Consider the following 22,128-nt stretch of genomic DNA (forward strand, 5'->3'; position numbering starts at 1 on the left):
TTATGTAAGATGTGCATTTTGAGGAAGAGGCTGATGGCCTAACACATCCTTCTGCCGTATTCCTTTGCACATGCTACTTTGCATTTCTATTACTAATACAAATTTTTTGGTCACAAAGAAATACTGTTATATGTGAGAATTTACATGAAGGTGGATTTTTGTAAGGCTGATCTTCCACAGATCAGGGAACCTCTGTATATAGACATTACCAAGATGCCCTTGAGTTGATTAGCAGCATCCTCGGGGTCTGTGTGTGGGTTGCCTGTCTCACTCTGCAGGTCCATAGGAGTGGGCAGTGCTCTGGAGCAGTAGATAGCATTTACAAAGAGATAGGTTTTGTCCCACTGGTGGTCCTGTGGCATGCTAACTGACAGCTGTTCTCATTAGCCTGTGTTTGACTCTTGGGCGCACAATGGTAAAATTATGTAGACTGATTTATGTGTGAACATGTTGCTGTATGTAAACATTACCAAGATGTCCATAAGTCAGTTAGCTGCTTTCTCAGGATCAGGGATTGGCCAGCTTGTCTCACCCAATAAGTCCAGAGTTAGTGGTTGGTGCTGTGGAGTTGTGGACAGCAAATCCACAGAGATATGTTTTGACCCATGAAAGTGTCCAGTGGTATACTGACCACTATCTGTCAACACACAGTGGTAAAATTGTTATGTTGATTTATATAGGAATTACATCTTCTCATGTATAGACATTACCAAGATGCCCATGAGTCAATTAGGAGCATCCTTGGGTTCAGGGAGTAGGCAGCCTGTCTCACTTTACAGGCCCATACTGGGTGGGCAGGCTCCTGGTGTACTAGATAGCAGCTCCAGGGAGATTGGTTGTGTCCCATCGATGGTCCAGTGGTATGCTGACTACCTGCTGTTCTCAGAAACCTGAGTTTGACTCATGGTGTTCAAGGGTAAAATTGTGAGCATTACGTGTTCTGATATATAGACAGTACCATGATGCTTGTGAGTTAATTTTCATTTTACTAACATAGGAGAGCTCTCAACACTGATTAGATATGATGGTGTGTGTATGGCATTTGATTGGCTGAGTGAGTATAAAGAAAGAGAGCTGCTCTCAGCTTGTTGTTAGTGTTTGGACTCATGCCTTTTGACTTCTTTCATGGATTTTCATGATTTTTTCTAGTAAATCCAGATCTCCAAGAAAGAATGCTGTGATGAAACATTGCTTTAAGGGATAGTGCCTAACAGTTACTCAACTGATTAAATGTTATGAGTATGGTAGTAAATAGAAAATGAAAGACTGTTGAATGTATTTAATGATAGGGTGGTGGTTGTAAGGGTATTTGGGCTGAGGTGATGTGCCAAGTGAGAGAGGCATAGAGAGTTGATTGATGAAGAAAGAAGAGGTGGTGAAAGCCTCACTTGAGATGGAATGTGGTAAGGTGGCTTGAGTGGATTGTGTTGCAGTTGAATTTCTTAAGAAAGGTGGTGATTGTGTTGTTGATTGGTTATTTGGGATTTTCGGTGTATTTATGGATAACGTGTGAGTAGCCTGATGATTGCCAGAATTCATGTATATTGCCAGTGTATAAAGGCAAGGGGGACAAAGGTGAGTGTTCAAACTACAGAGATATAGGTTTATTGAGAGTACTAGGTAAGTTGCAGAGGATGTATAGTCCATCACATTGGGGAAGAACAGTGTGGTTTCAGAAGTGGTAGGGGGTGTGATATTTATGGATCTTGAGAAAGGATATGATAGAGTTGACAGAAATGCCTCATGGAAGGTCTTAAGAATATATGGTGTAGGATGAAGATGCTAGATGCCATGAGAATTTTTTTTTCTTAAGAAAGGGTAGAAGGCACATGTACAAGTAGGAAGAGAAGAGAGTGAGTGGTTCCAAGTGAAAGTAGGTCTACAGCTGAGGTTTGTGATGTTATCATGGCTGTTTGATTTTTTTTATGGATGGGATAGTGGGTAGGTAAATCCAAGTGATTAATGCTTTTCTTTTTATGTTTTTATTGTTTTTGGAAAACATTGTAGAAATTGGGGTGATAATTTAAAGTTTTGAAAAATTTTAACTGAATGAAACTGGTAAGGAATTGTTATATAAGGGTATATAAATGGAGAACTGATGGAAGGATCCTCTCATTGAGTGTGGAGTGCTTCTGTCTTTACATACTGTGTGCTACTCCTATAGCTGATTTTACATTTTATTTTGAAGGCTTCACATGCCATCAGTGACATCAAAATAGGCTGAAGAAATAAAGAGAATGGAAGAAAAGCCCAAGCTTTTGAAAAAATGAAAAACTTTTATTTTAACAGGAGACTGGTAGCATCTGTCAGGAAAAGCATAGGGTGATAAAAACTTCCAAAATTTAGCAGTAGAGGGAAGAACTAGACATCACAGCAGTCCTTTCTTGAGTTGCTAGAGACCACACAACACAGGTGCCAAGCCATTCATCTGGAAAACTTGAGACCGGAGGTGACACGGATTTCAGGATTTTCTTGTTTTCTGGAACATGGCCTAATTTATACTTATGATATAAAGGTAAACAATGAAAAATAAAGAATGAAATTATATTGAAGAAATAGAAATGATAACCTTCTACAGCAGGGTATGTTTGATCTTAAAAGCCTGTCACATTCAAAACTTGCTAGTTTCCAAATTATCCAGATTTCTGGAACTTCTGGTTTTCTGGAATCTGGATAAATAGCTTGGTACCTGTAACCACACAACACATTGTCATGATGGATGCACACAAGTAGCCAGGTTTTCGAAGCAGAAGCCAAAATATTATTTGTAGAAGAGGGAATGAGTGTAGGGGAATCGGACAAGTGTTGAAGTCATTTTGAAAGATAGGATGAGTCAGAATTTTTTGATTAACTGTACTGTGTAGTCATACAGAGGTAGAATTACCCCAGATGTAAGAGTATTGTAGTACACTCCATAGAATCAGGATTTAGTTCATGTATTTTGTATTTAATATTTTTTATTTTGTGATATAGCAGTCACCAGTTGGAGGGACTGGCATCATAGTGTGGTTGTAGGAATTGTTTGAAACTGTATGAAATATAATATATATTGGTTACTGTACACAGTTTTAAGTAATATAAGATATTGTGATTAAATAGATCTTACATTAATTATGCCTTTATCTTGCAGGCCCAGCCAGTTTACAATGCTAGCAGTGGTGGCTTTCCTGTCCAGGATGGAAATCGTGGGGATGGATTACCTAAGGAAGAAGTGCTACCAGATCAGTTTGGAGGATCCTTCTCTGATAAGGCTATCCGACATGCATTTATTAGGAAGGTGTACCTCATCCTGATGGTTCAGCTGCTGTTTACACTGTGCATTGTTTCTCTCTTTACTTTCCAGTGAGTTATATGTATTTATGTAATATTTATGTATATAATCTACACAAAAGTGACAAAAAATGGTTCGCCATTTTCCCAGAAGGCTGGTATGGCAATCTCCCATAATGGCTTTACCTCAAAAATATTAAAGCTCCACAATGGATTTTTAAGGAGCAGTTCTTTTTCCAGCTACCTTCCATCTCCTCTTACATGATCTCCCATTACCTCAAACACAAAAAATGGTAGGCCAATTTTGCATTGGGCTTCTATGGCAGCCACCCATAATGGATTTGCATCAAAAATATTAAAGCTCCACAATGGAGTTCCTGAAGGAGCAGTTCTTTCTCCAGCTATTTTCAGTCTCCTCCAGCACTATCTCCCATTATCTCAAACCACAACATGAAGGTCCTTTCATATGCAGATTCTCACTGTCATATTCCAACTTCTTGACACCAGAGTAGCCATAACAGACATGTGGCACTATATTGCACAATTTGAAAAGTAGGCAGTAGTTGGTAGGCAGCCAGTGACTAGGGAGGTATATTACCAATACTACCCACCTAGGTGATGAGAGGGTCAGTGACAGCACTTTAGCGGTTGTCAAGTTGCACTTCTCTTACCCAGGTAGCTGTCTTTTCTTTCTGCCTCACTAAGATGTGGACTACTGGCATTCTGTCCACAAACATACAATCTCTTCTGATCATATATAATACTTGACAACACATAACTCATGCAGCTCATTCTTCATAACTCTAGATTTTCCTACAATGAGCATTGTGCTAGCCCTGCCTTTTGGCAAAATGGTAGAAGCAGGAGATAGAAGTAGTAGTATGGAACATTTAAGCTGAAGCATTATGTAGAAACATTAGGTAGATGTAGTAGGTCGGAGCATTAGATAGAAGTAGTCATTAGGAACATTAATTTGGAGTTTCTGCAAATACTGCAGTGGACTTGCCCTCTGCCAGTGGCCTATTAAGGGTGAGGCACTAAAGGCAAAGAAGCAGCAGTGGAGTTCTTTAGTTATGGAGACTTGCCATGGCCACCCCTTTGAGGGAGAACCAAGTGGAACAGGCATCAGAGATATAGATAGAGAGATAGATTGAACAGTAGCTAACCCAGAACGGAATGTCTGCATCTCCACAGAATTCTTGAATCACTCTTTTAACCCCAGACAGACTTGAATCCAGATCACACCTTCCAGTCACATTGAATGGACAATCACTGTCACAGAACAAAACACCAACCATTTTAGGCACTGCATATGACGAGAAAATTCACTACCTGGACTAATAAGATTTGTACCCCTCCCCCATATATACTTAATACATCCCACAAAGCATTCCACTTTACTGTGACATATGCTTTCTTCACATCCATAAAAGCTGTGTACAGATTCTTACTTTTTACTAGATACTTTTCTACAGTTATTATCACTATGAAAATCTGATCAGTTTATCCCCTACCTGTCCTAAAACCCCCTTGCTTTTCACTTATTTTGCATTCAGTCAGTACACTTGCATACATTTTTCCTTGTATACCTAACAGGCACATTCCCCAGTAACTTCATCATACAACCTTAGCACTTTTTTTTTTTTTTTATAAAGGAACAATAATAGTTTTCACCTAGTCCTCAGCACAACTTTTTTTCCATTCTAAATTACACTTTCACCCCCATGCTTCAACATTTCAGCCATAATCCCATCCACTCCAGGTGCCTCTTGTACCTTTAGCTTCATTATAACCGTTTTTACCTCCCTTCTTGCTATAGGCCCTTGCACTTGTACCCTTTTCCATCCATCCTCCGAACCCAAGCATGTAACAACTGTTGCCTCACCCTCTTCTACATTCATCTGGTCTTTAACATGCACTTTCCATATTCCTTTCACTTCCTCCATTTGATTCAGTGATTCCCCCTCCTTACTTCTCACATTAACTTTTGCACTTTTACATCCATCTCTCTCCATATTCACATCCTTCTTGTACAGTTTCTTCTATCTTATCTATATCTTCTGACACCTGTTCTATTCTGGAACTTTCTAAAGGAGTTGGCCATGGCAGTAGAGTCTTCATATCTAGTGAACCTTAGTGCTATTTCTTAGCCTTTAGTGCCTCACCCTTAACAGGCCAATAGCAAGGGGCAAGCCTAGTGCACTGTTTCCAAAGGATCCTAATGTTCCTAATCACTGCTACTGCCAAGTGCTCCTTCCTAATGTTCCTTCCCATTACTTCTACCTAATGATTATACCTAATGCACCAACCTAAATTTTCATACCTATTACTTGTATCTATTGCTCTTACCATTTTGCCAAAAGGCAAGGGCTATCTCATAGCGCTCACCACAAGAAATTCCAGTAATGAAGAATGAGCAGTGTGAGTTAAAAGTTAAGTATTTTGTGATTAGGAGAGATTGTTTGTTTGTGGGTTCCTGAGTTAGAGGAGTGCAACTTAACAACCACTGAAGTGCTGGCTCACTACACAGTTGTCACTAACCCTCCCAATACCCAGGCATGTAGTATCAGTAATATACCTCCCTGGTTGTTGGCAGCCTACCAGCTACTACTTACAAGTTCTTATTTTCCGTAAACTTTTCACTTTCTTCCAAAAACTTTACTCTTTCTTTGCCTTCCTTTTGTCTGCTTCTTAACATTGTGCTAACATACCTCATATTCTTCCTTCCTCCATTGCTGAACTTCTAATGGTTATATTTTATCAGTATAACATTGATGAAACAATTTAAAACTAAAATGACCTGATAAGCACTAAACATCCACACTCCCAACTCACCAGACATGTACCCATCAGAAACCACACACCCCAGACAAACATGAGTCACACTATCCTGTCTACTTTGTGGACATCACCCATCCTTACAACAGTACCAAAATCTTTTCATCACATCCCAAGACCCTTCATACCCATGATGCAACTATTTTTTGGAGGCACCTAGCACTTGCTACTCAGTTGCTGTACACCCTGCATATGTATGCACATTCATAATAACTCTATGCCAATCACATAAGAAATGTCAAATGTTCCCTGCCAGTTTCCTACACAGAGGCTTGTGACAGGTTGTAGAGGTGAGTGCTATTTTTTAGGTGACAGCAACAGTCATATGGGTACAAGAGACCATACCAGTTTATTCAGCTTTATGCAACAGTAATGAAATTATGTTGTAATTAACTTAGTGGTAACATATTTTTAAAATGATTAACAAAGATTGGAAAAAATTTAGCTACAGTTTCCTGCAAAGGAGTCTTTGAGAGAATCTGTTGTTGAGTTTTTTCAATATCTGTTAACCATACTACCTTTAAACTAATTAAGATGCAGTTCTGTTATTAGCATCTGTCATTTTAACAGCTGTTTACAAGCCTTTGTGTAGAGGTGGACAGGACTTATTTGACATGTGAATGGAGTATGCACTTTGTGGTCTGCAGTCCTAACTGGTGGACATGGTCAGCTTCTAGTGTTGCAGGAGCCACATAAACATTAAAGGGACTCTTAGGACAGGACAGGAAGTAAGTTGGTAAGTATACCTACCTTACCTTCCTGTCCCAGTATATGGATAAGTAAATATTTTGCAAGCTTTTCATACTCTACATAAGGCCAAAACTAAGATATTCTTCAAGTTTGGCCACTGCACCTGAAGAAGCACAGAACTAATAGAGATGGTCCAGAGGAGGGCAACAAAGGTGGTACCAGAAGTAAGGAAGCTGTATTAAAGGGAAAGGTTGGAGGCTTTAAATTTACCCACTTTGGGAGACAGAAGAGTGAGAGGTAAGTTGATCACAACAGAGCGTATGAAATAGATCAGCGATGCAGACAGTGAATAGTTCTTCATTAGGTGCAGGGAAAGAGCAGTCAGAGGACTTAACATGAAATTAAGCAAGAAACTTGTTAAAAAAAGATGTAAAGAAGTACTCTTATAGTATAAGAGCAGTGGATGAATGGAGCATATGTATATGTATGCATACCTTGAAATGTATAGGTATGTATATGTGCATGTGTGGGCATTTTCATGTATATGCATGTGTATGTGGGTGGGTTGGGCCATTCTTTTGTCCGTTTCCATATGCTACCTCGCTAACGCAGGAGACAGCGACTAAGTATGATAGATAAATAATAAATGTATATGGAAAGTTCTGTGGGGCCTGGATGTGGAAAGGGAGCTGTGGTTTCGGTGCATTATTACATGACAGCTAGAGACTTAGTGTGAATGAATGGGGCTTTTGTTGTCTTTTCCTAGCGCTACCTCGCACACCTGAGGGGGGAGGGGGGTTGTTATTTCATGTGTGGCGAGGTGGCGATGGGAATGAATAAAGGCAGATAGTATGAATTATGTACATGTGTATATATGTATATGTCTGTGTGTGTGTATATATATATGTATACATTGAGATGTATAGGTATGTATATTTGCGTGTGTGAACGTGTATGTATATACATGTGTATGTGGGTGAGTTGGGCCATTGTTTCGTCTGTTTCCTTGTGCTACCTTGCTAACGCGGGAGACAGTGACAAAGCAAAATAAATAAATGAATATAATATATATGGTGAGAGTAAGTGAGCTTGGGAAGGAGACTTGTGTGAGGAAGTACCAGGAGAGACTGAGTACAGAATGGAAAAAGGTGAGAACAATGGAAGTAAGGGGAGTGGGGGAGGAATGGGATGTATTTAGGGAATCAGTGATGGATTGCGCAAAAGATGCTTGTGGCATGAGAAGAGTGGGAGGTGGGTTGATTAGAGAGGGTAGTGAGTGGTGGGATGAAGAAGTAAGATTATTACTGAAAGAGAAGAGAGAGGCATTTGGATGATTTTTGCAGGGAAAAAAAGCAATTGAGTGGGAGATGTATAAAAGAAAGAGACAGGAGGTCAAGAGAAAGGTGCAAGAGGTGAAAAAGAGGGCAAATGAGAGTTGGGGTGAGAGAGTATCATTAAATTTTAGGGAGAATAAAAAGATGTTCTGGAAGGAGGTAAATAAAGTGCGTAAGACAAGGGAGCAAATGGGAACTTCAGTGAAGGGCGCAAATGGGGAGGTGATAACAAGTAGTGGTGATGTGAGAAGGAGATGGAGTGAGTATTTTGATGGTTTGTTGAATGTGTTTGATGATAGAGTGGCAGATATAGGGTGTTTTGGTCGAGGTGGTGTGCAAAGTGAGAGGGTTAGGGAAAATGATTTGGTAAACAGAGAAGAGGTAGTAAAAGCTTTGTGGAAGATGAAAGCCGGCAAGGCAGCAGGTTTGGATGGTATTGCAGTGGAATTTATTAAAAAAGGGGGTGACTGTTTTATAGACTGGTTGGTAAGGTTATTTAATGTATGTATGACTCATGGTGAGGTGCCTAAGGATTAGTGGAATGCGTGCATAGTGCCATTGTACAAAGGCAAAGGGGATAAGAGTGAGTGCTCAAATTACAGAGGTATAAGTTTGTTGAGTATTCCTGGTAAATTATATGGGAGGGTATTGATTGAGAGGGTGAAGGCATGTACAGAGCATCAGATTGGGGAAGAGCAGTGTGGTTTCAGAAGTGGTAGAGGATATGTGGATCAGGTGTTTGCTTTGAAGAATGTATGTGAGAAATACTTAGAAAAGCAAATGGATTTGTATGTAGCATTTATGGATCTGGAGAAGGCATATGATAGAGTTGATAGAGATGCTCTGTGGAAGGTATTAAGAATATATGGTGTGGGAGGAAAGTTGTTAGAAGCAGTGAAAAGTTTTTATCGAGGATGTAAGGCGTGTGTACGTGTAGGAAGAGAGGAAAGTGATTGGTTCTCAGTGAATGTAGGTTTGCGGCAGGGGTGTGTGATGTCTCCATGGTTGTTTAATTTGTTTATGGATGGGGTTGTTAGGGAGGTGAATGCAAGAGTTTTGGAAAGAGGGGCAAGTATGAAGTCTGTTGTGGATGAGAGAGCTTGGGAAGTGAGTCAGTTGTTGTTCGCTGATGATACAGCGCTGGTGGCTGATTCATGTGAGAAACTGCAGAAGCTGGTGACTGAGTTTGGTAAAGTGTGTGAAAGAAGCAAGTTAAGAGTAAATGTGAATAAGAGCAAGGTTATTAGGTACAGTAGGGTTGAGGGTCAAGTCAGTTGGGAGGTAAGTTTGAATGGAGAAAAACTGTTGGAAGTAAAGTGTTTTAGATATCTGAGAGTGGATCTGGCAGCGGATGGAACCATGGAAGTGGATCATAGGGTGGGGGAGGGGGGCGAAAATTCTGGGAGCCTTGAAGAATGTGTGGAAGTCAAGAACATTATCTCGGAAAGCAAAAATGGGTATGTTTGAAGGAATAGTGGTTCCAACAATGTTGTATGGTTGCGAGGCGTGGGCTATGGATAGAGTTGTGCGCAGGAGGATGGATGTGCTGGAAATGAGATGTTTGAGGACAATGTGTGGTGTGAGGTAGTTTGATCGAGTAAGTAACGTAAGGGTAAGAGAGATGTGTGGAAATGAAAAGAGCGTGGTTGAGAGAGCAGAAGAGGGTGTTTTGAAATGGTTTGGGCACACGGAGAGAATGAGTGAGGAAAGATTGACCAAGAGGATATATGTGTCGGAGGTGGAGGGAACGAGGAGAAGTGGGAGACCAAATTGGAGGTGGAAAGATGGAGTGAAAAAGATTTTGTGTGATCGGGGCCTGAACATGCAGGAGGGTGAAAGGAGGGCAAGGAATAGAGTGAATTGGATTGATGTGGTATACCGGGGTTGACGTGCTGTCAGTGGATTGAATCAGGGCATGTGAAGCGTCTGGGGTAAACCATGGAAAGCTGTGTAGGTATGTATATTTGCGATGTGGACGTATGTATATACATGTGTATGGGGGTGGGTTGGGCCATTTCTTTCGTCTGTTTCCTTGCGTTACCTCGCAAATGCTCCCGACAGCGACAAAGCAAAAAAAAAAAAAAATAAAAAAAATATATATTATCTCTGGGGATAGGGGAGAAAGAATATTTCCCATGTATTCCCTGCGTGTCGTAGAAGGCGACTAAAAGGGGAGGGAGTGGGGGCTGGAAATTCCTCCCCCACTGTTTTGTACTTTTCCAAAAAAAAAAAAAGGGACAGAGAAGGAGGCCAAGTGAGGATATTCCCTCCAAGGTTCACTCGTCTGTTCTTAATGCTACCTCGCAAATGCGGGAAATGGCAAATATGTATGAAAAAATAAAGATAGTATGACTAGGGATATGCTTCATATAAAATGATAGTAGGCTGGTAATCACTTTTGCTATTAGAAGTAACTGCTGCTTAAATTTGAAAGTTACTTGATATCTCTGGTATACTTAAGTTACTTAATACTTTGATATACCTTGCTTTTACCATATATTTCTTTTTGAAAAAGAAGTAGCTGCTTGAAATATAAGCTGAGCCAAAGTTCAGCCTTCTTTGTCTGGTGTTAAGTGTCACTTTTAGGTTTTTGACACTTACATAGAGATCAAAATGTTGTGAAAGACTCTGATTTCTCCAACTTATTTGCTTTAACATTATGTGTGATAAAAAGAATCTATTTTTTTGACATTTTATGACATTGCAAAAAAGGTAACCTCTCCTTTTTTAATGTCGAAGTCACCAGCTACAGGCAGAAACAATGACAAAAAAGAAATTTACAGAATGAAACAGAAGTAAGAAAAATTGTGAAGCAAGTCATTAGAATAAGGAAAATAAGTGTATGGTGTATAGAAAAAAAAAGTAATACATTTGGCATAGTAGCTCAGTTTTACTGTGACAAAAAGTAAGAGCAAACATGATATTCAGGATATTAATTGATACTAGTCATTACCTCAGGACTCCTAGTTCATGATGTTAGTTCCTGTCTTGGTAGCTGCTGTCTGCAATGTCTCATATATTACAATGTATCTGGAAGTTATAGTTGTTAAGCTGGTTGTATTACAAAAAAGTATATGCAAACAAAAAGTTGTTTTTAACTGTAGAAATAATGTATTTGTTCCCGTTCAGATCATTTTCATCACTGCCCACAAACATGTAGTTCACTAATATAGTGATCTAATCAACAGCTCTGGTGTACGAATGTTTGTAAGGAGACACATATGGGTATATTTTGTCTCCTATGCTGTATTTTTGGTGACTTACCTGACGCTAGTTTGCTGTTCGGGTGTGCGACGACGCTGGCCTGGCAACTTCATCATGTTGGCAATTTTCACTTTGGCCCTGAGCTACATGGCTGGTACTATTGCTTCAGCCTATGAAACTACCATTGTCATCATGACTGTTGGAATAACCTGTGCCATCTGCTTACTCATCACGCTGTTTGCTACTCAAACCAAGGTCAGTTTTAGTTTGAGGATTGTAAAACCTTTAGTTATCACAAATCTGACTATTTCATCCTCAAGACCATAACAATATTATAAACACAAAACCTTTAGTTATCACAAATCTGACTATTTCATCCTCAAGACCACAACAATATTGTAAACACAAAATCATTTGTCTTTCTGTGTATTATTTAGTAAATTAAGCTCTGTACTTATTGTGAATGCATGTAATTACACTTAATTAAATGTATACATTGTTGACAAAATTGGGTAGTGGGGAAATTAGTCATCTTTTCTGAAAATTTTAGTGTATTTGTTCACCCTGTTGTAGCATTGGAAGGAATTAACAAACAAGAATGAATTGTTAAAATTATTTTTCTTATCTATTTATTATGCTTGATCACCTTTTCCCGCATCAGAGGTTGCACAATGAAACAGACGAAAAACAACCCATCCACTTATATACACATGTTATTATTATATTATTATTATACTTAATCACCATCTCCCGCATCAGCAAGGTAGCACAAGGAAACAGACGAGGAATGGCCCAACCCACCCACATACACGTGTATACATAAACACTCATGCATGCATATATACATGCATATACATTTCAATGTATACATACATATACATACACAGACATACACATATATACACATGTACATATTCATACTTGCTAGGAAAAGACAAGAAAGGCCACATTTGTTCACATTCGGTCTCTAGCTGCCAAGTGTAATGCACCAAAACCACAGCTCCCTTTCCACATCCAGGCCCCACAGACCTTTCCATGGTTTACCCCAGACGCTTCACATGTCCTGGTTCAATCCATTGACAGCATGTCGAGCCCGGTATACCACATTGTTCCAATTCACTCTATTCCTTGCACACCTTTCACCCTCCTGTATGTTCATGCCCCAGTTGCTCAAAGTCTTTTTCACTCCATCCTTCCAGCTCCAGTTTGGTCTCCCACTTCTCCTTGTTCCCTCCTCCTCTGACACATATATCCTCAATGTCAGTCTTTTCTCACTCATTCTCTCCATGTGTCCAAACCATTTCAACACACCCTCTTCTGCTCTCTCCATCACACTCTTTTTATTACTACACATCTCTCTTACCCTTTCATTACCTACTTGATCAAACCACATCACACCACATATTATCCTCAAACATTTCATTTCCAACACATCCACCCTCCTCTGCCCAACCCTATCTTTAGCCCATGCCTCACAGCCATATAACATTGATGGAACTACTATTCCTTCAAACATACCCATTTTTGCTCTCCGAAATAACATTCTTGCCTTCCACACATTCTTCAACGCTCCCAGAACCTTTGCCCCCTCCCCCACCCTGTGACTCACTTCCACTTCCATGGTTCCATCCCCTGCTAAATCCATTCCCAGATATCTAAAACACTTCACTTCCTTCAGTTTTTCTCCAAACTCACCTCCCAGTTAACTTGTCCCTCAACCCTACTGAACCTAATAACCTTGCTCTTATTCACATTTACTCTCAACTTTCTTCTTTCACACACTTTACCAAACTCATTCACCAGCTTCTGCAGTTTCTCACCTGAATCAGCCACCAGCACTGTATCATCAGCAAACAACAACTGACTCGCTTCCCAAGCCCTCTCATCTACAAAAGACTGCATACTTGCTCCTCCAAAACTCTTGCATTCTCCTCCCTAACCACCTCATCCATAAACAAATTAAGCAACCATGGAGACATCACGCACCCCTGCCACAAACTGACATTCACTGGGAACCAATCACTTTCCTCTCTTCTTATTTGTACACATGCCTTACATCCTTGGTAAAAACTTTTCACTGCTTCTAGCAGCTTACCTCCCATGCCATATACTCTTAAAGCCTTCCACAAAGCATCTATATCAACCCTATCATATGCCTTCTCCAGATCCATAAATGCTACATACAAATCCATCTGTTTTTCTAAGTACTTTTCACATACATTCTTCAAAGCAAACACCTGATCCACACATCCTCTACCACTTCTGAAACCACACTGCTCTTCCCCAGTCTGATGCTCTGTACATGCCTTTACCTTCTCAGTCGATACCCTCCCATATCCTAGGTACACTCAACAAACATGCCTCTGTAATTTGAAAGTTCAACTTTATCCCCTTTGCCTATGCACAATGGCACTATGCTTGCATTCTGCCAATCCTCAGGCACTTCATGATTCATACATAAATTGAATATCCTTACCAACCAATCAACAACACAGTCACCCCCTTTTTTGATAACTTCCTTTACAATACCATCCAAACTTGCCACCTTGCTGGCTTTCATCTGCAAAGCTTTCACAACCTCTTCCTTGTTTACCAAACCATCCTCCCTGACCCCTCTTACTTCGCACACCACTCCGACCAAAACACCTTAGATCTGCCACTCTATCATCAAAGACATTCAACAAACCTTCAAAATACTCTTTTCATCTCATTTCATCTCTACTTTTTATTACCTCCCCATTTGCCCTCATCACCGATGTTCCCATTTGTTCTCTTGTCTTATGCACTTTTTATTCTCCCAAAAATATAATGATACTATCTCACCCCAACTCTCATTTGCCCTCTTTTTCACCTCCTGCACCTTTCTCTTGACCTCCTGCTGCTTTCTTTTATACACATATATATTTTTTTCCATGCATATTCGCCATTTCCCGCATTAGCGAAGTAGCATTAAGAACAAAGGACTGAGCCTAAGAAGGAAATATCCTCACTTGGCCCCCTTCTCTGTTCCTTCTTTTGGAAAAGTAAAAGCAGTAGGAGAGGATTTCCAGCCCCCTGTTCCCTTCCCTTTAGTTGCCTTCTATGACACACAGGGAATACATGGGAAGTATTCTTTCTTCCCTATCCACAGGGATAATATTTATTTATTTTGCTTTGTCGCTGTCTCCCGCGTTAGCGAGGTAGCACAAGGAAACAGACGAAAGAATGGCCCAATCCACCCACATACACATGTATATACATACACATCCACACATACACATATACATGCCTATACATTTCAACGTATACTAGATATATACAGACATATACATGTATACACATGTACATAATTCATACTTACTGCCTTTATTCATTCCCATCGCTACCCCGCCACACATGAAATGACAACCCCCTTCCCCCTGCATGCATGCAAGGTAGCACTGTCTCCCACATTAGTGAGGTAGCACAAGGAAACAGACAAAAGAATAGCCCAACCCACCCACATACACATGTATATACATACACATCCACACACGCAAATATACGTACCTATTCATTTCAACATATACATATATATACATACACAGACGTATACATGTATACACATGTACATAATTCATACTTGCTGCCTTTGTTCATTCCCATCGCCATCCCGCCACACATGAATTGACAACCCCCTTCCCCCCGCATGTGCACGAGGTAGCGCTAGGAAAAGACAACAAAGGCCACATTCATTTACACTCAGTCTCTAGCTGTCATGTATGATGCACCGAAACCACAGTTCCCTTTCCATATCCAGGCTCCACAGTACTCTCCATTGTTTACCCCAGACGCTTCACATGCCCTGGTTCAATCAATTGACAGCACGTCGACCCTGGTATACCACATCATTCCAATTCACACTATTCCTTGCACACCTTTCACCCTCCTGCATGTTCAGGCCCCAATCGCTCAAAATCTTTTTCACTCCATCTTTCCACCTCCAGTTTGGTCTCCCACTTCTCCTCGTTCCCTCCACCTCTGACACATATATTATGACAAATGTATTACAGAGGTATAAGATTGTTTGAGTATTCCTGGTAAATTATATGGGAGGGTATTGATTGAGAGGGTGAAGGCATGTACAGAGCATCAGATTGGGGAAGAGCAGTGTGGTTTCAGAAGTGGTAGAGGATGTGTGGATCAGGTGTTTGCTTTGAAGAATGTATGTGAGAAATACTTAGAAAAGCAAATGGATTTGTATGTAGCATTTATGGATCTGGAGAAGGCATACGATAGAGTTGATAGAGATGCTCTGTGGAAGGTATTAAGAATATATGGTGTGGGAGGAAAGTTGTTAGAAGCAGTGAAAAGTTTTTATCGAGGATGTAAGGCATGTGTACGTGTAGGAAGAGAGGAAAGTGATTGGTTCTCAGTGAATGTAGGTTTGCGGCAGGGGTGTGTGATGTCTCCATGGTGGTTTAATTTGTTTATGGATGGGGTTGTTAGGGAGGTAAATGCAAGAGTTTTGGAAAGAGGGGCAAGTATGAAGTCTGTTGGCGATGAGAGAGCTTGGGAAGTGAGTCAGTTGTTGTTCGCTGATGATACAGCGCTGGTGGCTGATTCATGTGAGAAACTGCAGAAGCTGGTGACTGAGTTTGGTAAAGTGTGTGGAAGAAGAAAGTTAAGAGTAAATGTGAATAAGAGCAAGGTTATAAGGTACAGTAGGGTTGAGGGTCAAGTCAATTGGGAGGTGAGTTTGAATGGAGAAAAACTGGAGGAAGTGAAGTGTTTTAGATATCTGGGAGTGGATCTGGAAGCGGATGGAACCATGGAAGCGGAAGTGGATCATAGGGTGGGGGAGGGGGCGAAAATTCTGGGGGCCTTGAAGAATGTGTGGAAGTCGAGAACATTATCTCGGAAAGCAAAAATGGGTATGTTTGAAGGAATAGTGGTTCCAACAATGTTGTATGGTTGCGAGGCGTGGGCTATGGATAGAGTTGTGCGCAGGAGGATGGATGTGCTGAAAATGAGATGTTTGAGGACAATGTGTGGTGTGAGGTGGTTTGATCGAGTGAGTAACGTAAGGGTAAGAGAGATGTGTGGAAATAAAAAGAGCGTGGTTGAGAGAGCAGAAGAGGGTGTTTTGAAGTGGTTTGGGCACATGGAGAGAATGAGTGAGGAAAGATTGACCAAGAGGATATATGTGTCGGAGGTGGAGGGAACGAGGAGAAGAGGGAGACCATATTGGAGGTGGAAAGATGGAGTGAAAAAGATTTTATGTGATCGGGGCCTGAACATGCAGGAGGGTGAAAGGAGGGCAAGGAATAGAGTGAATTGGAGCGATGTGGTATACCGGGGTTGACGTGCTGTCAGTGGATTGAATCAAGGCATGTGAAGCGTCTGGGGTAAACCATGGAAAGCTGTGTAGGTATGTATATTTGTGTGTGTGGACGTATGTATATACATGTGTATGGGGGGGGTTGGGCCATTTCTTTCGTCTGTTTCCTTGCACTACCTCGCAAACGCGGGAGACAGCGACAAAGTATAATAAAAAATAAAAAAAATAATGTTTAGGTCAGTTAAATGTTGATACACCTAAATTCTTTTTAGAAAGTCTTTACCACTTTTCTTTTTGCTGAACTATCACAATAATTTCCTTGTATGGTTGCTAAACTGGTAATGTATATCATTTTATGCCATTCCAAATGTATCTTAGCACATAACTTGCTTAAATTCAAAAGAAGCTACTTAACCACAAGAACTGCTGGGCCACGGCTCAGGATCCAAGTTTTACCCCATACTAAACCATATGCCCAAGTTGTGATTGGGTGTGTTACACTTAGGTTACAATTTTGGTAATTGATATAACTCGACTAAAGAAAGTTATTTGGAATTTCATTCTCATTTGATTTATTTGAAATACCTTGAGTCTGAACTAATGAAGTATGAAATTTTGAAGTTTTACGATATTCTTTTCTTTCAAACTATTCACCATTTCCCGCGTTAGCGAGGTAGCGTTAAGAACAGAGAACTGGGCCTTTGAGGGAATATCCTCACCTGGCCCCCCTCTGTTCCTTCTTTTGGAAAATTAAAAAAAAGAAAAAAAAAACGAGAGGGGAGGATTTCCAGCCCCCCGCTCCCTCCCTTTTAGTCGCCTTCTACGACACGCAGGGAATACGTGGGAAGTATTCTTTCTCCCCTATCCCCAGGTATATATAGCTGTATAATATGGGGAAAAACTGAAGATTAGTGAGATTTTCTCTTGGCCACACAGCAGGTTATAGCAGTTATATTGAGGTCAGACTTTTATCTTCTTTCAGTATGATTTCACTGGTTGTGGAATCTACCTGTTCGTGGCAGCTATGGTTATGTTCCTGTTTGGGATTATTGCAATCTTCACATACAGCCGTATCATGTACACAATCTATTCTGCTGGAATTGCCCTACTTTTCTCAATGGTAAGTTAATGACTTAAAGGTTAAGTTTTTTCAAGCTAGTTTTGACCAGTGAATGTTCATTACATTAACATGAAAATATAAAAGATAATTCAGTTAATATTCTTAAGCCAAACCATATGACCATCACCATAAAGACAGAGGAAACTTTCATGATATTGTGAAACACATGTCACACATGTGAGTTTTGCATTTACTGATTTTTTTGGTTTTGGAGTTTTTCATTATATTCATTTCTTGCTAATGTCTCTTTTAGTAATGTGTTTTCAATGTAGGTATTACTGTTGCTAAGGGCTCTCATAGTAATGCCTTTTCAATGTAGGTATTGCTCTTGTACCCAACAGTTAAAGAGAAAATACTTCACTAAGGCATTGACATAAAGATGCTTCCACTGAAAGAGACTGAAAAAGTTTTTATATCGACAATTTATTATAGATTACTTACTAACTTTCTGCCCCAGGTGTACCTTCTATCTTTATGGGGCTCCTACAGCACTCAGGAATCCAATCATGTTCACTGGTCGGGATCACAGGTTATAAAGTGTTTTGATTTGTGTGTGTTTATGTGTGGAAAGTGCAGGGCAATTGAGTATCATGTGCTTGGTGTTAATGTTGAGCTTGTAGATTTATGTGCTGAAAAAGGACTGGTGATTGGGAATACCTGGTTTAAAAAGAGAGATATACATAAGTATACGTATGTAAGTAGGAGAGATGGCCAGAGAGCGTTATTGGATTACGTGTTAATTGATAGGCTCATGAAAGAGAAACTTTTGGATGTTAATGTGCTGAGAGGTGCAACTGGAGGGATGTCTGATCATTATCATGTGGAGGCAAAGGTGAAGATTTGTAGGGGTTTTCAGAAAAGAAGAGAGAAAGTTGAGGTGAAGAGAATGGTGAGAGTAAGTGAGCTTGGGAAGGAGATTTGTGTGAGGAAGTACCAGGAGAGACTGAGTACAGAATGGAAAAAGTTGAGAACAAAGGACGTAAGGGGAGTGGGGAAGGAATGGGGTGTATTTAGAGAAGCGGTGATGGCTTGCACAAAAGATGCTTGTGGCATGAGAACATGGGAGGTGGGCAGATTAGAAAGGGTAGTGAGTGGTAGGATGAAGAAGTAAGATTATTGGTGAAAGAGAAGAGAGAGGCATTTGGACGATTTTTGCAGGGAAATAATGCAGCTGCCTGGGAGATGTATAAAAGAAAGAGGCAGGAGGTCAAGAGAAAGGTGCAAGAGGTGAAAAAGGGCAAATGAGAGATGGGGTGAGAGAGTATCATTAAATTTTAGGGAGAATAGAAAGATGTTTTGGAAGGAGGTAAATAAAGTGCGTAAGACAAGGGAACAAATGGGAACTTCAGTGAAAGGGGCTAATGGGAAGGTGATAACAAGTAGTGGTGATGTGAGAAGGAGATGGAGTGAGTATTTTGAAGGTTTGTTGAATGTGTTTGATGATAGATTGGCGGATATAGGGTGTTTTGGTCGAGGTGGTGTGCAAAGTGAGAGGATTAGGGAGAATGATGTGGTAAACAGAGAAGAGGTAGTAAAAGCTTTGCGGAAGATGAAAGCCGGCAAGGCAGCAGGTTTGGATGGTATTGCAGTGGAATTTATTAAAAAAGGGGGTGACTGTATTGTTGACTGGTTGGTAAGGTTATTTAATGTATGTATGATTCATGGTGAGGTGCCTGAGGATTGGAGGAATGCTTGCATAGTGCCATTGTTCAGAGGCAAAGAGGATAAGTGAGTGCTCATATTACAGAGGTATAAGTTTGTTGAGTATTCGTGGGAAATTATATGGGAGGGTATTGATTGAGAGGGTGAAGGCATGTACAGAGCATCAGATTGGGGAAGAGCAGTGTGGTTTCAGAAGTGGTAGAGGATGTGTGGATCAGGTGTTTGTTTTGAAGAATGTATGTGAGAAATACTTAGAAAAGCAAATGGATTTGTATGTAGCATTAATGGATCTGGAGAAGGCATATGATAGAGTTGATAGAGATGCTCTGTGGAAGGTATTAAGAATATATGGTGTTGGAGGCAAGTTGTTAGAGGCAGTGAAAAGTTTTTATTGAGGATGTAAGGCATGTGTACGTATAGGAAAAGAGGAAAGTGATTGGTTCTCAGTGAATGTAGGTTTGCGGCAGGAGTGTGTGATGTATCATTTGTTGTTTAATTTGTTTATGGATGAGGTTGTTAGGGAGGTGAATGCAAGAGTTTTGGAAAGAGGGGCAAGTATGCAGTCTGTTGTGGATGAGAGAGCTTGGGAAGTGAGTCAGTTGTTGTTCGCTGATGATACTGCGCTGGTGGCTGATTGTGTCAGAAACTGCAGAAGCTGGTGACTGAGTTTGGTAAAGTGTGTGAAAGAAGAAAGCTGAGGGTAAATGTGAATAAGAGCAAGGTTATTAGGTACAGTAGGGTTAAGGGACAAGTCAATTGGGATGTAGGTTTAAATGGAGAAAAACTGGAGTAAGTGAAGTGCTTTAGATATCTGGGAGTGGATTTGGCAGCAGATGGAACCATGGAAGCGGAGGTGAATCATAGGGTGGGGGAGGGGGCGAAAGTTCTGGGAGCATTGAAGAATGTGTGGAAGTCAAGAACGTTATCTTGGAAAGCAAAAATGGGTATGTTTGAAGGAATAGTGGTTCCAACAATGTTATATGGTTGCAAGGCATGGGCTATAGATAGAGTTGTGCGGAGGAGAGTGGATGTGCTGGAAATGAGATGTTTGAGGACAATATGTGGTGTGAGGTGGTTTGATCGAGTAAGTAATAATAGGGTATGAAAACAGTGTGGTTGAGAGAGCAGAAGAGGGTGTTTTGAAATGGTTTGGTCACATGGAGAGAATGCGTGGGGAAAGATTGACCAAGGGGATATATGTGTCAGAGGTGGAGGGAACGAGGAGAAGTGGGAGACCAAATTGAAGGTGGAAAGATGGAGTGAAAAAGATTTTGAGTGATCGGGGCCTGAACATGCAGGAGGGTGAAAAGCATGCAAGGAATAGAGTGAATTGGAATGATGTGGTATATCGGGGTCAATGTGCCATCACTGGATTGAACCAAGGCATGTGAAGCGTCTGGGGTAAACCATGGAAACTTCTGTGGGGCCTGGATGTGGAAAGGGAGCTGTGGTTTCAGTGCATTATACATGACAGCTAGAGACTGAGTGTGAACGAATGTGGCCTTTGTTGTCGTTTCCTAGGGCTACCTCGCGCATATGCAGGGGGGGAGGGGGTTGTTATTTCATGTGTGACGGGGTGGCGATGGGAATGAATAAGGCAGGCAGTATCAATTATGTACATGTGTATATATGTATATGTCTATGTGTGTATGTATATATATATATATATATATGTATACGTTGAGATGTATAGGTATGTATATTTGCGTGTGTGGACGTGTATGTATATACATGTGTATTTGGGTGGGTTGAGCCATTCTTTCGTCTGTTTCCTTGCGCTACCTCGCTAACGTGGGAGACAGCGACAAAGCAAAATAGAAATAAAAAAAATAATTACATCATGGGGATGAAGCGTCTAGGGATAAGTTGAAATAGTGTTCATAGTTGCGTGTAGTGATGTCTAGATAGTTAGACAGAAAAGTGTGATGGGTCATTAGTTTATTATTGTATGTATGTATTTTTTCAGTGTTGTATTTGTTGGGGGCAGGGTATCATTGAGTAGAGGTTTCTGAAATGTGAGGCTAGGGTAAGCTTTGTATTTCTATCTAGGATTTGATGATTGGTTAAGTTGTTTGGATTGGAGGGGTCAAGTTCTGTTACATAGAATTGAGTGCCAAGCATATTGATCTGGGATTGTACTGGAAGGATCTTTATATCATTTCGTAGGTGTTAAGTGTAATGCTTGTGAGTGCTTTATTTTGTGTGATTTACTATTTTGTTATGTTTGCTTTTGAGAATGTGGAATGGAGTGGTTGATTATTGAGGGAACCCTTTACATGTCCAAATCTCATGCTAGTTAGTGTTTTGAGGTCATTCAGTTTTTGTTGCTCTTGTGTTGATGTTAATGGCACGGAGAATTGATTTTTGTTGTGTGCTGTATATGATGCCTAGAATGGTTGGTGTTTTGTTCACCAAGAGTGATAATCCATTTAAGGTAATGGGTGAACTGGTAGGTGTGAGCTGGATTCATTTCACCTGTGGTTAAAGTAAAAGAGTGATTTAAGACTTCTGTTCAGATGCAGACATTCTGCTCTTGGTATGCCATTATTCCAGTCATGTGATATAGTGATCCATACAGGATGTTGCTACTTTGGTGTCAGGATGTTGTGATGTTATTTTGAGTTTGTCTGCTTATGGAAGGACCATCAAATTGTGTTTTGCTAAGAGGGAAAGGGAGGTTGTTTAGGAAGAGATTGAAATGGGCTGGAGAA

At 40.5% G+C, this 22,128-nt stretch overlaps 1 protein-coding gene across 6 annotated transcripts in view; it reads left to right on the forward strand.

Moving 5' to 3' along the window:
- The window catches only part of LOC139755067 (protein lifeguard 3-like), an 81,225-nt gene that overhangs the window by 53,347 nt on the left and 5,750 nt on the right, over positions 1-22,128 (forward strand). For all 6 annotated transcript variants that reach the window (XM_071673130.1, XM_071673132.1, XM_071673128.1 and 3 more), the window contains 3 exons: positions 3,131-3,342; positions 11,321-11,591; positions 17,618-17,755. In XM_071673130.1, coding sequence (XP_071529231.1) covers positions 3,131-3,342; positions 11,321-11,591; positions 17,618-17,755 — 621 coding nt within the window. The remainder of the gene's footprint in view (positions 1-3,130; positions 3,343-11,320; positions 11,592-17,617; positions 17,756-22,128) is intronic.

The sequence above is a fragment of the Panulirus ornatus genome, chromosome 18 (assembly GCF_036320965.1).
Source record: "Panulirus ornatus isolate Po-2019 chromosome 18, ASM3632096v1, whole genome shotgun sequence".
Classification (NCBI taxonomy): Eukaryota; Metazoa; Arthropoda; class Malacostraca; order Decapoda; family Palinuridae; genus Panulirus; species Panulirus ornatus.